The sequence below is a fragment of the Ceratotherium simum genome, chromosome 33 (genome assembly GCF_057802395.1).
Source record: "Ceratotherium simum simum isolate JZ-2026a chromosome 33, ASM5780239v1, whole genome shotgun sequence".
In the NCBI taxonomy this organism is placed as follows: Eukaryota; Metazoa; Chordata; class Mammalia; order Perissodactyla; family Rhinocerotidae; genus Ceratotherium; species Ceratotherium simum.
Genome location: NC_141932.1, coordinates 2,370,769 through 2,386,827, shown reverse-complemented (window position 1 = coordinate 2,386,827; position 16,059 = coordinate 2,370,769). Strand labels below are relative to the sequence as shown.

The window sequence follows — 16,059 nt, the reverse complement described above, 5'->3', positions numbered from 1 at the left end:
AGCATGTGAAACAGCTTCAGACAGATGCAAAAAAAACAAATCCAGAACATGGCAAATTCTGATGGACAAACAACAGAACAACTTCAACAAATGAATGGTCCAAGAATTAAAAAATGAAGTGATATCTATAAATTAGTAGAGACTGACCAGATACATCGACTAAAAGTCATATATCCATTTTGGATCTGATGCCTTAAAGAACAATCACATTTTTGGGAAAACTAAAAAAACCTGAGCTCTGACAATATATTTTATGACACCTCAAATATTTTGTGTGGAAAAGGTATTAAGATTATGAGAGCCCTTACATCTTGGAAATGCATTCTGAAGAGATTAGGTATTGAAAGACAAGATGTTGGGAATATAAGTAAAACAATTCAGTGATGTGCGTGGTAATAGATGAAACAAGAATGGCATGAATTGACCAATGATGATGGAGGACTGGGGATGAGGTCATGGGGCTTCAAAACACATTCCTTTCATGCATATATTTGAAAATATCCATTACAAAGGGTAGAATATGTCCTATCAACTTTATGTCAGGAAGAATGGATTGAAAAGGGCAGAGGAAACTTTTGGTATCAGGGATTTAATTAAGGGATTAAGGGACGTATCAAAACACAAATTGTACACTTTATGCACAATTTATTATAAAACAATTATACTTCCATAAAGCTAATTTTAAAGTAAATGTAGTAAATACTCAAAAGTTGTCACTTCCAAATTATTTTCCTCTGTCTTACTCTTACATCTCTTCCCGAGGTTATCTGTGACCACTGCATCAGTGTGGTGAGAACAGAATACAATGCTGTGCTACTGCACGTCTCTTCCCAACTCCGTGTTTAGGGACATCATTTTGGCAACTTAAAATTGGCCAGGATACATAAGAAACGATGATATCCAGCCATTTGTGACAACATGGATGGACATTAAGGGTACTATGCTAAGTGAAATAAGTCAGAGGGAGAAGATCAAATCCGTATGATCTCACTCATTAAGTACTAGATAAAAACAACAACAAACACACACATAGAGACAGATTGGATTGGTGGTTACCAGAGGGGAAGAGGGGAGGGAGGAGGGTGAAAGGGATCATTAGGCACACGTGTGTGGTGATGGATTGTAATTAGTATTTGGGTGGTGAACATGGGAACATGATGTAATCTATGCAGAAATAGAAATATAATGATGTACACCTGAAATTTATACAATGTTATAAACCAATGTTACCGCAATTAAAAAAAAAAGTAGAAAAACAAAACAAAACAAAAGAAACCGACAGGAGTAAATAAGTGTGTTTCTTAGAGTATGAATCACCCTAAAAACAAAAATAGAACACTATTTTTCTGGGGGACTTCAGGTACAGAAGGGAGAGTTAATCATACTCTTCAATTCATGACACATGATCTTTACTCATCCATAGAAGGACCTGCCTCCTTTCATTTTTTTATTCCCTTTTTCCTTATTCCCCTCCCAAGCCCTACACATTATAAATTGATTGATATTTATAATTTTGTTTGATATTTATAATTTTGTATTTTTGCAAAATGTGTATTTTTTATTTACATAAATGATATCATGTTTTTAAAAAAAAAATTGGCCAGGATGGGAGTATATACACTAGAGAAACTGACAAACACTACGAAACAGGGCTTGTTTATTTTACTGACTGGCTAGACTTAAGAAAGTAATGGAGAATATGTTGAGAATGTAGATTATGCTTAAAAGTATACAGCCTCTGTGGGAGTTATACTGTGACTAGCATAGAAAAATTGAGAAAATATAGTATTCAAAAACAATACTTCCATTTAGCAAAGATGACACATCACTGCTGAAGAATGAGTGAAGTTCCAACAAATGTCTTTGTTATACGTCTTCTTATTTATTAATAAAAAGGGAAATATCAGCCAACATCCATTGAAAAATAAGCAAATGGCATTAACAGTCATTAAAGAAAATATACAAGTGGCAAACACACAAAAAATGCCCAAGGTCATGAAACATCAGAGAACTGCAATTAAAACCACAGTGAGATGCCATTACACCCCTATTAAAACAGCTAAAATTAATAACAGCAAGTACTGGCAGAATGTGGAGGAACAGGAGCTCTCATATACTGTTGGTGGGAACACGGATGGGTACAACCAATTTAGATCACAGTTTGGCAGTTTCTTAAATATTGAAACATTCATATACTCTGAAGAATTGGCACAAGAGAAATAAAACACATATCTATAGAAAGAACTGGATGCCCATGTTCACTGCAGCTGTATTTCTAACAGCAACAAACTGGAAACAATGCAGCTGCCCATTAACAGATGAAGGGATAAACAAGTGGCATATGCAAAGAGAACACTACTCAACAATAAAAAGAGTGATCTCTTCATATAAGCAACATTGATGAATCTCAAAATAATTATGCAGTGTGAAAAATATCAGAAAAAAGTAAACACTTCATGATTTGATTCATGTAAAATCTAGACAATGCAAACTAATTTGTTATTAAAGAAAGGAAATCACTAGACTCCTGTAGGCCTAGGAAGGACAAGATTATAAAGGGTATGAGGAAAATCATGGATATGCTCATTACTATGATTATGATGGTTTTATATGTATGACAAAATTTTTCCAATTGTATACCTTAAATATGTGTAGGTTACTGCATGTTAATTATGCCTCAATAAAGTTTCTAAAAACTAGTTCAAAATAAAAAATCTGGATCTCCCACTCTTTTTGGAAACCAGAAGGTTTAATAACCCACTCCACTGTACTGTTACACCTACTCCACTCTAGTTCTCCTTATTCCTGGAGAAGGGCAGCCCTGAATTAGGGCAGGAAATACTGGCGAGCAATGGAGGCTGTTTCAATCTGGGACAAGAGACAAGAGGACCACTGGCTAGATCACAAAAGCCACATCCCTGGACAACAGGACCTCCATTCTCTGTCCTCATGTCCCTCCCTTTACAGCAATGGACTTGAGGTGAACAGCCTGGAAAGACAACCAGAATTCACAAAACCTTTAGATTACTTGCTCTAACAATGACTTCAGCTGCAGGAGATACACAGCTCTGGAGGTCCTGTGACTCCTCACAGCCATAGTCACTGGATGCACTTTTAGAAGGGGCACATTCCATCTGGTTTGCTGCAGGCTCTTCCACTGCCTATTAATCACACCCAGGATTTCAGTACCAATCATGGTTCACACCTGGTTCCTGTAGTCTGACAAGTGACACCAGCCTACAGAATTATGGACATCAGGACGCTTGGCTCCTTTGTAGAACTTGGTGAAAAGCTTCCCCTCAACAGTACTGGGCATTATGTGATACTCTCCAGGAACAAGAGAAGAAATTCATGCCATTCCCAAAGGCACTGGAGCTTGCCAAAATAAGTGACCCCTCCTCAGGGTGGCCTATGGTCTCACAATATATGGAGGCATCCAGGCCACAAATTAGGACCACAAAGCAGTGCACTGGTCCCTAGGTCTTGGGAAGCAATGCAAATTAGGCCAAAACTGGAATGAGAACTACTCTCTGTCATACTGTCCCTGCTGAGGCACACATTAAGTTGAGGGCCCACAAAAGCCATCCACCCCTTCACACAAATGGAGCCCAATTCTGTTTTCCACCCACCCAAAACAGTGACTGTAACCCCCAAGATTAAAGGTAGATTAAACATTAAGAATTTTATTACAGCATAAACCAGAGCAATGTGAGGCAGAGTTACCCAATGATGACTTGGAGGCTGGAAAAATCAAGTGTCATGTGTGACCAACAATACCCATGAAGAAGAAAAGCCTTCCCTGCAAGCCTCCAGCAGAGTCCACTCTTGGCCCAAACTAGGTCAGATTCATTCTGAACCAATCAGAAAAGGGAAATCACTGTAAGGGCACACACTGCTCAAGATTTCCTCCAGGGACTGGGAGAGAGAGCTCAGAAGTCTGCTTTTCCTTAGCACATTGGGGTGACCAAGGAAACACTGTGCAAGGTGGAAGAGGTGAGATGGCTTCTAGCAGAGATACTGGCAGTGATGTAACTCTGGCAAGGGCCCTGGGGAGTTTACAGTGTGCAATGCAGCTCCTGTAAGCCTCATACATGTCTGGAACTCATGGGGAATTTCACACATGTCTGGAACTCATGGGGAATTTCACCCCTCTGCATGTTTGGAAGTATGAGGTTCAACTTCAGGCAGGTGGCTCCCTCACAAAAGCTGTCTAGTGCCATTACAGTGAACAAGGAGACAGCACATTTCCTTCAGGTCTAAGGCCTTTCTAAAGTGTGGACTTTCTGGTGCTAACTGTTAGATGTTGGAGTGAAGGATTTCCCATATTTCCTGCGCTCATAGGGCTTCTCCATGGTGTGAAATTTTCGGTGGAGATTGAGGCTGGAGCGTTGGCTAAAGGATTTGCCACATCTGCTGCATTCATAAGGCCTTTCTCCAGTGTGAACTACCTGGTGTTGAATGAGAACAGACTTTTGCCTAAAGGATTTCCCACATTGGCCACACTCATAAGGCCTTGCTCCAGTGTGAATACTGCAGTGCTGAATAAGGCTGGTGCTTCGACTAAAGGATTTCCCACATTCACCACACTTATAAGGCCTTTCTCCAGTGTGAATTCTCTGGTGTTTAGTGAAGATGGCTCTTCTGCTAAAGGACTTCCCACACTGGCCACACTCAAAAGGCCTTGTTCTACTGTGAATTCGCTGGTGTTCAACAAGGCTGTAGCTTTGTCTGAAAGATTTCCCACATTCAGTGCACTCATAAGGCCTTTCTCCTGTGTGACTTCTGTTGTGCCGATCGAGTTTGGATTTAGATCCAAAGGCTTTCCCACATTCCCTGCACTCATAAAGCCTTTCACTAGTATGAACTCTCTGGTGTCTAATGAGAGTGGCTCTTTGACTAAAGGATTTCCCACACTGGACACACACATAAGGCCTTGCTGTGGTGTGAATTCTCCGGTGTTGAACAAGGGTGAAGCTTTGTCTAAAGAATTTCCCACATTCGCTGCACTCATAAGGCTTTTCTCCAGTGTGAGTTCTCTGGTGCCGAACAAGATTGGATTTACACCCAAAGGCTTTCTTACATTCTTCACACTTATAAGGCCTTTCTCCACTGTGAATTCTGCAGTGTTCAATAAGGTTGGAGCATTGACTAAAGGATTTCCCACATTCACCACACTTATAAGGCCTTTCTCCAGTGTGAACTCTCTGGTGTATAATGAGGGTGGCTCTTTGCCTAAAAGATTTCCCACATTCACTGCACTCATAAGGTCTTTCCCCAGTGTGGAGTCTCTGGAGCTGAACAAGTGAGTACTTACAGCAGAAGGCTTTCCCATATTTGCTAGACTCATAAACTCTTTTTCTAGTGGAGACTCTTGGGTGATAAACAAGACTGTGTTTGTGGCTGGAAGTTTTCCCACATTCACGCAACTTGTAATGATTTTTTCCACCATGAAAGGCCTCCTCATGCTTGGTGATTTTGTTTGACTTCTCACTGTTGGGAATGTCCTGGTGCTGAAGCAGCCCCAGCATGACCGGGAACTCCTTTCTAATCTTCCTACAGGCGAAGGGATTCCCTGACACATGGAATATACAGCTCTTAACAAATGATGCTCTATCCACATCCCTTTTCTCTGCACTGGAACGCTTCTGAAGCTGGTGTAGGTCTGCACATGCCCCAACCAAGTATGGTTTCTGCCCAAGTAGATCAGCCAAGTGCAAAATGTCTTTCAAGATTGGGACACACTTCTCACAGGGGTGAGTCTTCTGGGTGGCTGGACCTGCTTTTGGAGTCCTGACCTGTGAGAAAGCTTCTATAGAAACACTCTGCTCAAAAGGTGTCTCTTCATTCTCTGTTCCATGCCAACAAACTGAAAGAAGAGAAGTCCTGATGAATCATGATGACTATGGTGTGAGAGTATTAATTGTGTTTTTTTTAACTTTCTGTATAATATAATATTTTGATATCTTAAAAAACCTTGATGGCTGGGGAGACAGTGGACTTGAACAACACTATAGACCAAATGGACCTAACAGACATATACAGAAAATTCCATCAAACAGCAGCAGAATACACACTCTACTCAAGGGCATAGGGAAAATTCTCAAGGACAGATCATACGGTAGGCTACAAAACAAGTCTTAACATATTTAAGAAAACTGAAATCATATCAAGTATCTTTTCTGACCAAAATGTGATGAAAATAGAAATTAGTAACAGGAGAACTGGAAAATTCACAAATATGTGGAAATTAAACAACACATTCTTAAACAACCAGTGAGTCAAAGATGAACTCAAAAGGGAAATCAAAAACTGGGGCCGGCCCGGTGGCGCAAGCAGTTAAGTGCACGCGCTCCACTGTGGCGGCCCGGGGTTCGCTGGTTCGGATCCCAGGCACGCAATGATGCACTGCTTGGCTAGCCATGCTGTGGCGGCGTCCCATATAAAGTGGAGGAAGATGGGCACAGATCTTAGCCCAGGGCCAGTCTTCCTCAGCAAAAAAAGAGGAGGATTGGCAGATGTTAACACAGGGCTGATCTCCTCACAAAAAAAGAAAAAAAAAAAAGGGAAATCAAAAACTATCTTGAGAAAAATGAAAATGGAAACACAATATACCAACACAATATAGCAAAAGCAGTTCTAAGAGGGAAGGTTAAAGCAGATACATATCTACATTAAGAAAAAAAGAAAAATCTTAAATAAACACCCTACCTTCACACCTCAGGGAACCAGAAGAAGAACAAATTAAGCCCAATGTTAGCAAAAGGAAGGAAATAATAAAGATCAAAGCAGAAATAAATAAAATAGAGACTAGAAAAACAGAAAAGATCAAAACTAAGAATTTTTTTTTAAAAGATAAAATTGACAAACCTTTAGTTAGACTAAGCAAAAAAAAGAGACAAGACTCAAATAAATAAAATTATAAATGAAAGAGGGGACATTACAACTGATACCACAGAAATATAAGGATCCTAAGAGACTACTATGAACAACTGCACACCAACAAATTGGATAACCTAGAAGAAATGAATAAATTCCTAGAAACAATGAACCTACCAAGACTTAATCATGAAGAAACAGAAAATCTGAACAGACCAATAATGAGTAAGGACTTTGAATCAGTAATCAAAAACCTCCCCAAAAAGAAAATCCTAGGATTTGATGGCTTCACTGGTGAATTCTATGGAACATTCAATACCAATCCTCCTCCAAAAAACTGAAAAGGAGGGAACACATCCAAAATCATTTTACAAGGCAGCATTACTCTCATACCAAAGCCAGATAAGAAGACTACCTAACACAAGAAAATTACAGGTGAATATCCGTGATGAACACAGATGCAAAAATTCTCAACAAAACATTATGAAACCAAATTCAACAGCACAATAAAAGGATCATACCCCATGTCCAACTGTGACTTATCACTGGAATGCAAAGATATTTCAACAAACACAAATCAATAAATGTGATACACCACATTAAAAGAATGAAGGATAAAAATTGTAAGATCATCTCAATAGATACAGAAAAAGCATGTGACAAAATTCAGTGTCCTTTCATGATAAAAACTCTCAACAAATAGATATAGAAGGAACGTACCTCAATATAATAAAGGCTGTATATGACAAGCCCACAGCCAACATCATACTCAATGGGGAAAGCTGAAAACTTTTTCACTAAGATCAGGAACAATGCAAGGATGACCACTCTCCCCACTTCTATTCAACATAGTACTGAAAGTCCCAACCAGAGTAGTTCGGCAAGAAAAAGACATAAAAGGTATCCAAACCAGAAAGGGAAAAGTAAAATTATCTCTGTTTGTGGATAACATAATCTTATATACAGAAAACTCTAATGACTATACCAAAACTTGTCAGAATTAATGAATTCAGTGAAGTTGCAGGATACAAAAATCAACATACAAAAATCAGTTGCATTTTTATACACTAACAACAAACTATACAAAAAAGAAATTAAGAAACAATCTCTTTGGGCCGGCCCCGTGGCTTGGTGGTTAAGTGCGCGCGCTCCGATGCTGGTGGCCCGGGTTCGGATCCCGGGCGCGCACTGAGGCACCACTTCTCCGTCCATCCTGAGGCCGAGTCCCACATACAGCAACTAGAAGGATGTGCAGCTATGACATACAACTATCTACTGGGGCTTTGGAGGGAAAAAATAAATAAAAAATAAAATCTTTAAAAAGAAACAATCTCTTTTACAATAGCATCAAAAAGAATAAAATACATAGGAATAAATCTAACCAACGAGGTGAAAGATCTGTACACTGAAAACTATAAAACATTGATGAAAGAAATTAAAGAAGACACAAATAAATGGAAAGATATACTCTGTGTATGGATTGGAAGAATTAATATTCTTAAAATGTCCATACTACCCAAAGCGTTCTACAGATTCAATGCAATCCTTTTCAAAATTCCAACGGCATTTTTCTCAGAAGTATAAAAAATAATCCTAAAATTCATATGGAACCCCAAACACCCTGAGTAGCCAAGGTATTCTTGAGCAAGAAGAACAAAGCAAGAGGCATCACGCTTCTTGATTTCAAATTATGTTACAAAGCTACAGTAGTCCAAACAGTGTGGTACTGGCATAAAAACAGACACATAGACCAATGGAACAGAATAGAAAACACAGAAATAAACCCATGAATATATGGTCAATTAATGTTTGACAAGGGGCCAAGAATACAAAATGGGAAATGGTGGCCTGTTCAATAAACGGTGCTGGGAAAACTGGACATCCACACACAAAAGAATGAAATTTGACCCTTATCTTACACCATACACAAAAATCAACTCAAAGTGGATTAAAAATTTAAATATAAGACTTGAAACCGGGCCGGCTCCGTGGCTTGGCAGTTAAGTGTGCGCGCTCTGATGCTGGCGGCCCAGGTTCGGATCCCGGGCGCGCCCCGAGGCACCACATCTCCGTCCAACCCGAGGCCGAGTTCCGCGTACAGCGACTAGAAGGATGTGAACCTGCGACATACAGCTATCTGCTGGGGCTTTGGGGGGAAAAAATGAATAAATAAAATCTTTAAAAAAAAAAAAAAAAAAAAAAAAAGACTTGAAACCATAAAATTCCTAGAGAAAACCTAGGGGAAAAGCTCCTTGACATTGGTCTTGGCAATGAATTTTTGGATACGACAACAAAAGCAAAAATAAACAAGTGGGGCTACATCAAACTAAAAGCTTCTCTACAGCAAAGGAAATAATCAACAAAATGAAAAGACAAGCTACAGAATGGGAGAAAATATTTGCAAACTGTATATCTATCTGATAGGAGTTAACAGCCAAAATATATAAGGAACTCGTACAACTCAATAGCAAAAAAAACAAATAATCCAACTAAAAAATGGGCAAAGGACCTGAATAGACATTTCTCCAAAGACATACAAATGGCCAACAGGTATATGGAAAGGTGCTCAACATTACTAATCATCAGGGAAATGCAAATCAAAAGCAAAATGAGATATCATCTCAGGCCTGTTAGGATGGCTATTATTAAAAGAAAAAAAACAAAGGATAACAAATGTAGGCAAGGATGTGGAGAAAAAGGAACCTTCGTACACTTTTGGTAGAAATGTAAATTGGTACAGCCATTATGGACAACAGTATGGAGCTTCCTCAAAAATAAAAATAGAACTACCATATGATCCAGCAATCCCATTTTGGGGTATTTATCCAAAGAAATTTAAATCAAGTTCTCCAAGAGATACCAGCACTCTCATGGCCACTGCAGCATTATCATAAAGCCAAGATACAGAAAAACCTCAATGTTCACTGATAGCTGAATGGATAAAGAAAATGTCATATATACATACAATGGAATACTACTCAGCCATGAGAAAGAAGGAAATCCTGCCATTTGTGACAACATGGATGGACCTTGAGGGCAATATGCTAAGTGAAACAAGCCAGACACAGAAAAACAAACACCATATGATCTCACTTATATGTGGAATCTAAAATAGTCAAACTCATAGCAGCAAAGAGTAGAACGGTGTTTGCCCAAGGCTGGGGGAAAGGGGAAAAGGGAAAGAGATGGTTGAAGGGTACAAAGTTTCAATTAGCAAGATCCTAAGTTCTGGAGATCTGCTATACAGCAGTGTCTATAGCTAACGATACTGTGATGTATACTTAAAGTTTGCTACAAGGGTAAATCTTATGTTAAGTATTCTTATCACATGTACACAAAAAATAATAATAATAATAAAGACATGGGAGGAAACTTTGGAGGTGATGGATACATTTAGGCCTTGAGCGTGATGATGGTTTCAAGGGTATATACCTATCCCCAAATCCACTGAGTTGTATATATGAAATATGTACAGCTTTTTACATGTCAATCATTCCTCAATAAAGTGGTTTAAACATTAAAAAATAAATAACCTTTAACATTTACTAAAAGGCACCAATGGCCAAACTTCATAAACATAATCATTAGTGGGGCTCAAACTATATCTGGGGATCCCACTACTTTTACACACTGTACCCCTATACTCGTAGGAAAGTAACTAAATATAAAACAGAGAAAAACATATATGCCTCACTTGAACTGTAGCCTTTCCTAACTTTCTCAACGTCATAGCATCCGTTACCTGAAAATATCCCATACTGGGCACAGATGCTCTAACATGATGAATAATAAATTTAAATTTACGTTAAGTCGTTGACACAAACTGGCTTAATAAAATAGTACCCTATAGGCCACCTAGCTAAAACAGTTAATATGGCCCAATGTAAGTTAAAACAGGGCCTTCAAGGATTAAAACTTATTATATAAAATGTAATAAATAAAGGGGTGATTATCCTCACTGCTTCTCCATTCTACAGCCCAATTGTGCCTGTTCTGATATCTGGAAAAATTAAAGGGTGCCTCATGGACTACAACCTGAATGCTGTGGTCCCATCCCCAATACCCAGTATCAATATTATTAACATGACTGACTCAATCAGAACCTGGAACACAAAGTGCCATGGATACTTTCACCCCGCCAAGGAGAGCGCAAACAAGGTAAGATGCACCAGGCTGACTTTCAGACTCCTGAAGCTCAGACCCTTCCCTGTGCACCTTGGGGCAAAAGGACTTACAGCTGCTCAAGGCAGTGCACACAGCTCAGCGCTGGCACCCACAGCACACATGCAGAGAAAGTGAGGAAGTTAGCAGAGCCCATGGTCCAGCTGTGGAAAGGAGAGAGCTGCCTTTGGGTGAAAAGAGGACAGATAGGAACCAGGTCACTGGGGTGGGTGAAGGGCCTTACCCAGAGAGGCTATAAGTGCAAAGTTCTCCAGCATTGTGTCATGGTACAGGCGTCTCTGAGACTCATCTAGGAGCCCCCACTCCTCCTGGGAGAAGTCAATGGCCACGTCCTCAAAGGTCACACAGCCCTGCCATGATGGGGACAGATTATTCCATGATCAACTTCTCTCCTAGGTCCCCAAGTTCCTCCACCCACACATCCAGCCCCTGCTCACCTTCCTTCCAATGACCCCACCTTAGAGGAAATATCAGGCCCTGGTGCCACAGATTCCTGCCCTCTCCTCACGGCATCATGACCACCCTGCCTGCTCACAGCAACAACAGGCAGGTGGGCAGGGAGAAACCATCTAAACGCTGGGCCTGGCACTAGGGCGTATGGCCTCTTGTAGGCAATTCCTCTGGAGTCCCCCAGATTGTGCCTCTCAGACACAACCAAATGTGGGCTCACCCTTCACCCTTCTGTCCTCAACGTCACGGCCCTAGGTCCTTCAGTTCACACTCTCTCTCCACGGCACTCTTTCTTCCACACCTCTCTCTCAGTCTCGGCCAGCAACCACTTCTACCCTCCTGTCCACACCACAGGCATCTCCCTGGCCTCCCCATCTGTTACTCAGCACATGGCATCCAGATGGTGCTGGTCAATTCAAACAGGATCCAGTACTACTCAGACCTCCGATGATCTGAACTGCCAGAGGGGACAAACCCTGCCCTGCAGGCCTCCCTGCCCAATTCTCCTCCTTGCTTCAATCTCAGCCACCGAGAACCACCTGCAGTTCTCAGATACCCAGGGCTTACTTCCACCTGTGCTCACTTGATGTCCCCTCACCAGTCACTGCCTTCCTCTCTCTGTCTAATCATCATTCAAAGCCCAGCCCCAGAGGTCCTCTACCCCAGGCCCAGAGACTCTCCCAAATGGTCACTTGTGTCCCTGTGCTAAACTGCCAGCCTGACTGAAACACCCAAGACACAGCAAGATCACAACAAAATCCTGGTGAGCCCACAGAGCAGTGAATAAACACTAGTGCTGCCCTCAACTGTCATCTTGTCTCAATTACTCTGCATTCCTCTCATGTCTACACTTCCCATGGAAGCCTTGGCCACCTGACAGATCATCTACTCTCCTACAACCTCCCCACAGCCACTTCTCTCCCTCAGCTGTGTTCGTGATGCCCACCACCCCTCCCAGGTACCCAAGGATGAGACCCTAACTCTAACCCCACTGCCCCATTGCTGCGCTGCTAATACCATTACCATGATGACCATGACCCCCTCCTAATTGTGACCCACAGCTACACCCCAGTGCAGACACTGGCGACCACTTTTGGATGTGTCCATACTGAATTCCTCCTCAGAGTTCCAGACCTGTGTGGCCATCTACTAATTGTTCTCTGAAACATCTCAGACTTAAGACAGCCCAAAACAATATTGATATCCTCAATGAAAATTAATCTTACTACCAACTTTAATATCCTGGTTAATGGAGTTTCCATCCTTCCAGCTGCTGAACCCCAAAACTTTGGGGTCATCACTGACCCCTACCTTTCTCTCCCTCATCCTCAAAATCTGAAATTCTGGGCAGCCCTAATTAAAAAACTGATCCAGAATCCAACCAGTTCTCCCACCTCTAGGACCACCACACTGGTATACCACCAACACTCACCTGAAGTATTGCCGTCACCTCTTCCCTGTTATTCCTATCGCCTCCCCACACCCCCAGTCTGTTCTCCATGCTGCAGCCACAGAGAGCCTGATGAGACCTGGGTCAGATCACTGCCACCCCTGCTCCAAACCTTCTATTTCTCCCATCACCTCCAGAAGAGACACCCAACTTCTCCTGGAGCCATTCCAGGCCTGACACCTTCCCACCTGTTCTCAGTTCTCCTTTCTTTTTGAGGAGACAGGAGAGAGGAGAACTGCACTTCCCTGAACAAGCTCAGTCTCATCTCCCAGCATTAGCACGTTCTGGTACCTCTGTCTGAAGCAACCTTTTACACCTCATTGTATTGGCTGTCAGCAACAGGAACCTCTCCATACAACCTCCAGCCTGGATTTACCACCCTGGGCTTGGGGTTTCTTCAGGATCTCCAGGCCCAAGGACTGGAAGAGTGACAGGTGAAGAGTCCCAGGACACAATCCCAGAGACAAAGGGTGGGGTGAGCGCCACTGAGGGCCTGGAATATCCTCCAGTCACTCACCTGCGTACAGTCCACAAGTGCTTCTGTAGTCATGGGAATCTGTGGGAAGAGAGAGGTCATTAGAGGGATGTAACCAGGGAAGGGTTCCATGGGCTCAGGCCTCCCTGTACCCCTGTCCAACCCTGGAGCCAGGTGACCTGGGATGACTACATTATCTCTGAGCCTCAGTCCTCAGTGCTGACTCTTAACAGCTGTGACCTTCGACAAGGACTCAACCTCCCTGTGCCTCAGTGTTATCATTCCCTTTCCTGTGTGTTCTAACTCTGAGCAACTTTGAAAAATCTGAAAGTCGAACTCAGATCATGTGCATCTTCTATTCACAACCCTCCATGGTTACCAGAGGTTGAAGGTAAAACGCCTCACTTTGCCGTTCCAGGCGCGAATGCTTCTGGATCAATCGCCCCTCCACGACTTTACACAAAATGGTCCCTCTGCCTGTAACCCTCTCCTACACCTCATCACACTGGTTTTCAGATATAGCGACCCCTCCCACGAGCGCCTCCCCGTCCCGGACACCGGGGCCTGGGCTGCAGGCCCGTGAGCGGCGCCCGCACTCGGGGCTCTAGGGCTGGGCTGGGCTGAGGGCGGGAGGGCGCGGAGCACGAACTGACCTGAGCCGGCTCCCTCCGCGCGGCCGCCGCCATCGGACTCTGGGGGCGGAGCGGGGATCCTAAGTGGCGGGCGACAGAACCGGGACCCGTGCACGGCGGTCATCCACCGCCGCCGCCGACCTTCAGACCAGCCGCTGTGCCGTGGGGACTACCCCGCCCCTAGGGCCTTCTCGATGTGGTCACCACGAGCCCGACTCCCCGCTCCTGGAGCTGTCAGACCACGGCTGACCCGAGAGCAGTCAGAGCGACTGCCACCATGGCGACGCCGGAACTCCCGCCCCGACCCATGGTCCAAACGCGGAAACGTTCCGGGCCTTCATTGACTGCACGTTTGGGCGCGCTGCCCGGGCATTATGGGTAACGTAGTTCCCACGGCGACGCAGGCCACAGTGAAGGGCGCTGGGCACCAGGTCGCGGAGTGCTGGGGGTCGCTTTGGAGCCGTGGGGCTGCGGCGGCGTTCAGCCCAGTGGGCACCGAGACTGTCCCCGCAGGGGCGCGGGAGGGAGCCGGCGACGGTCCACGCTGGGGTCTGGGGCTCGCGTGGAAGCTCAACCCCACACGGGGACCCTCCGCCCTCCGGGGTGGTCGCGGGCGGCGAGGGGGCTTCCCGGGCGCGGGGTGGGTGGGGGCACCGGAAGCGCCTTCTGTGGTGGTTCTGCTTCCCGTCCACAGTCCCGGGGCCGCTCCCTCGGCTCTCTGATCCCCGCGAGGGCGGGTTTAAGACGTGACCAGATCAGGGTCGGCGGGTTGTGAGCACCTCCTGGGGTCGCCTGGAAAGGTCAGGATTTGCGTTCGGAGGCGATAAGCTGAGACTCTGCCCCGAGCGCGTCAAGTGGGGACTCGGCCTCCGGAGGGCAGTGTGGACTCTTCGCTGGCGGCCTGGGTCTGCGCCCCACCTCCGGGCGGGGGTGAGGACCTTCGTCCCCGGACGGCGGCGGGGACTTGGCGCCGGGAGCCCAGAGGGCTGGGGAAGCCCTGCCGGGAGGAGCCTGAGACATAGGAACCTCCGTGGGGTTGGAGGCTCCTCCGCGTGCCCGCAGCTCCCGCGCTCTTACCGGGAATGCGCCAGGGCAGCTCGCGGCCCGCCACTCTTCCAGACCCGCGGGCGCCGCGTGTGAAAGTCGGGATTCCGGCCATTGAGTGAAAAGGGGAAACTCGGATTCTGGGGCCAGGGGTGGAGGCTCAGCCCCGACGGGAGTGCCCTTAACTGCCTCCGCGGAGGTGCCTGCACTCTAGGAGTCTCCGACCTGGTGCTCCCCTGCTCCCCACCTGAACCAGCGTCTGCCCCAGGCACCGTGGGGTCTGGAGTTCCAGCTCCTTTCTCTTGCCATACCTGTTACCGGGCAAAGGACATGATCTGCTCGCCTGGAACAAAAGCCAATCGTCAAGAGGCAAGATGGTGGAAAAGAAAGGACAGTTTATTACAGCTTGCTAGCAAGGGGGAAGATGGCCAACTAATGTCTCAAACAACAGTCTTAAGGGGCACAAAATCTTACAGCAGTTATATAGGCCAGTGGGTTATAGGGGAGGGAGATTAGGAATGTTGACCCTTGGTTGTTACAGACTGGGAGTCACCACACCAGATCTTTCAGTTTTCATTGATGGTGGATATTAGCATAGATTCTCTGTTCGGGTGTCATCACATTCCTAAGGAACTGGAAAGAGCAGAGTTGTCATCTTATCCCAGCAGGGATGTACATACACAAGCAAGGGTTGTAAAATCTACAGAGCAGTTAGATCTCCTGGAGGGTGCATATCCGGCTGAGTGAGTTAGTCAGAGGTCATTCAAAGTTAAAATAGTGTTTCTTTTTTACAATATGGCTTTCCTTATGTCAAGGTTGTCTTGAGCCGGTATCAATTCCCCCCTTTTGTTGTTTAATCCCTCAATCTTTAGGGACATCCTGTTGTTCCATCTTATTGAACCAGTCTGTTAGTAGTATGGTAATGCAGATGGGCTCCCAAAATTAGGCCT

General features: G+C 44.5%; 1 protein-coding gene across 1 annotated transcript; it reads right to left on the bottom strand.

Annotated features, from left to right (window-relative positions):
- Positions 1-1,862: 1,862 nt before the first annotated feature.
- LOC101401696 (uncharacterized) lies at positions 1,863-14,383 on the bottom strand. The gene is made up of 4 exons (XM_004439116.3): positions 14,087-14,383; positions 13,476-13,514; positions 11,282-11,408; positions 1,863-5,866 (listed from the first exon to the last, which is right to left on the bottom strand). The coding sequence occupies exons 1-4, from the start codon at positions 14,117-14,119 to the stop codon at positions 4,290-4,292; spliced, it is 1,776 nt and encodes a 591-aa protein (XP_004439173.3). The 5' UTR covers positions 14,120-14,383; the 3' UTR covers positions 1,863-4,289.
- Between the last annotated feature and the right edge of the window lie 1,676 nt (positions 14,384-16,059).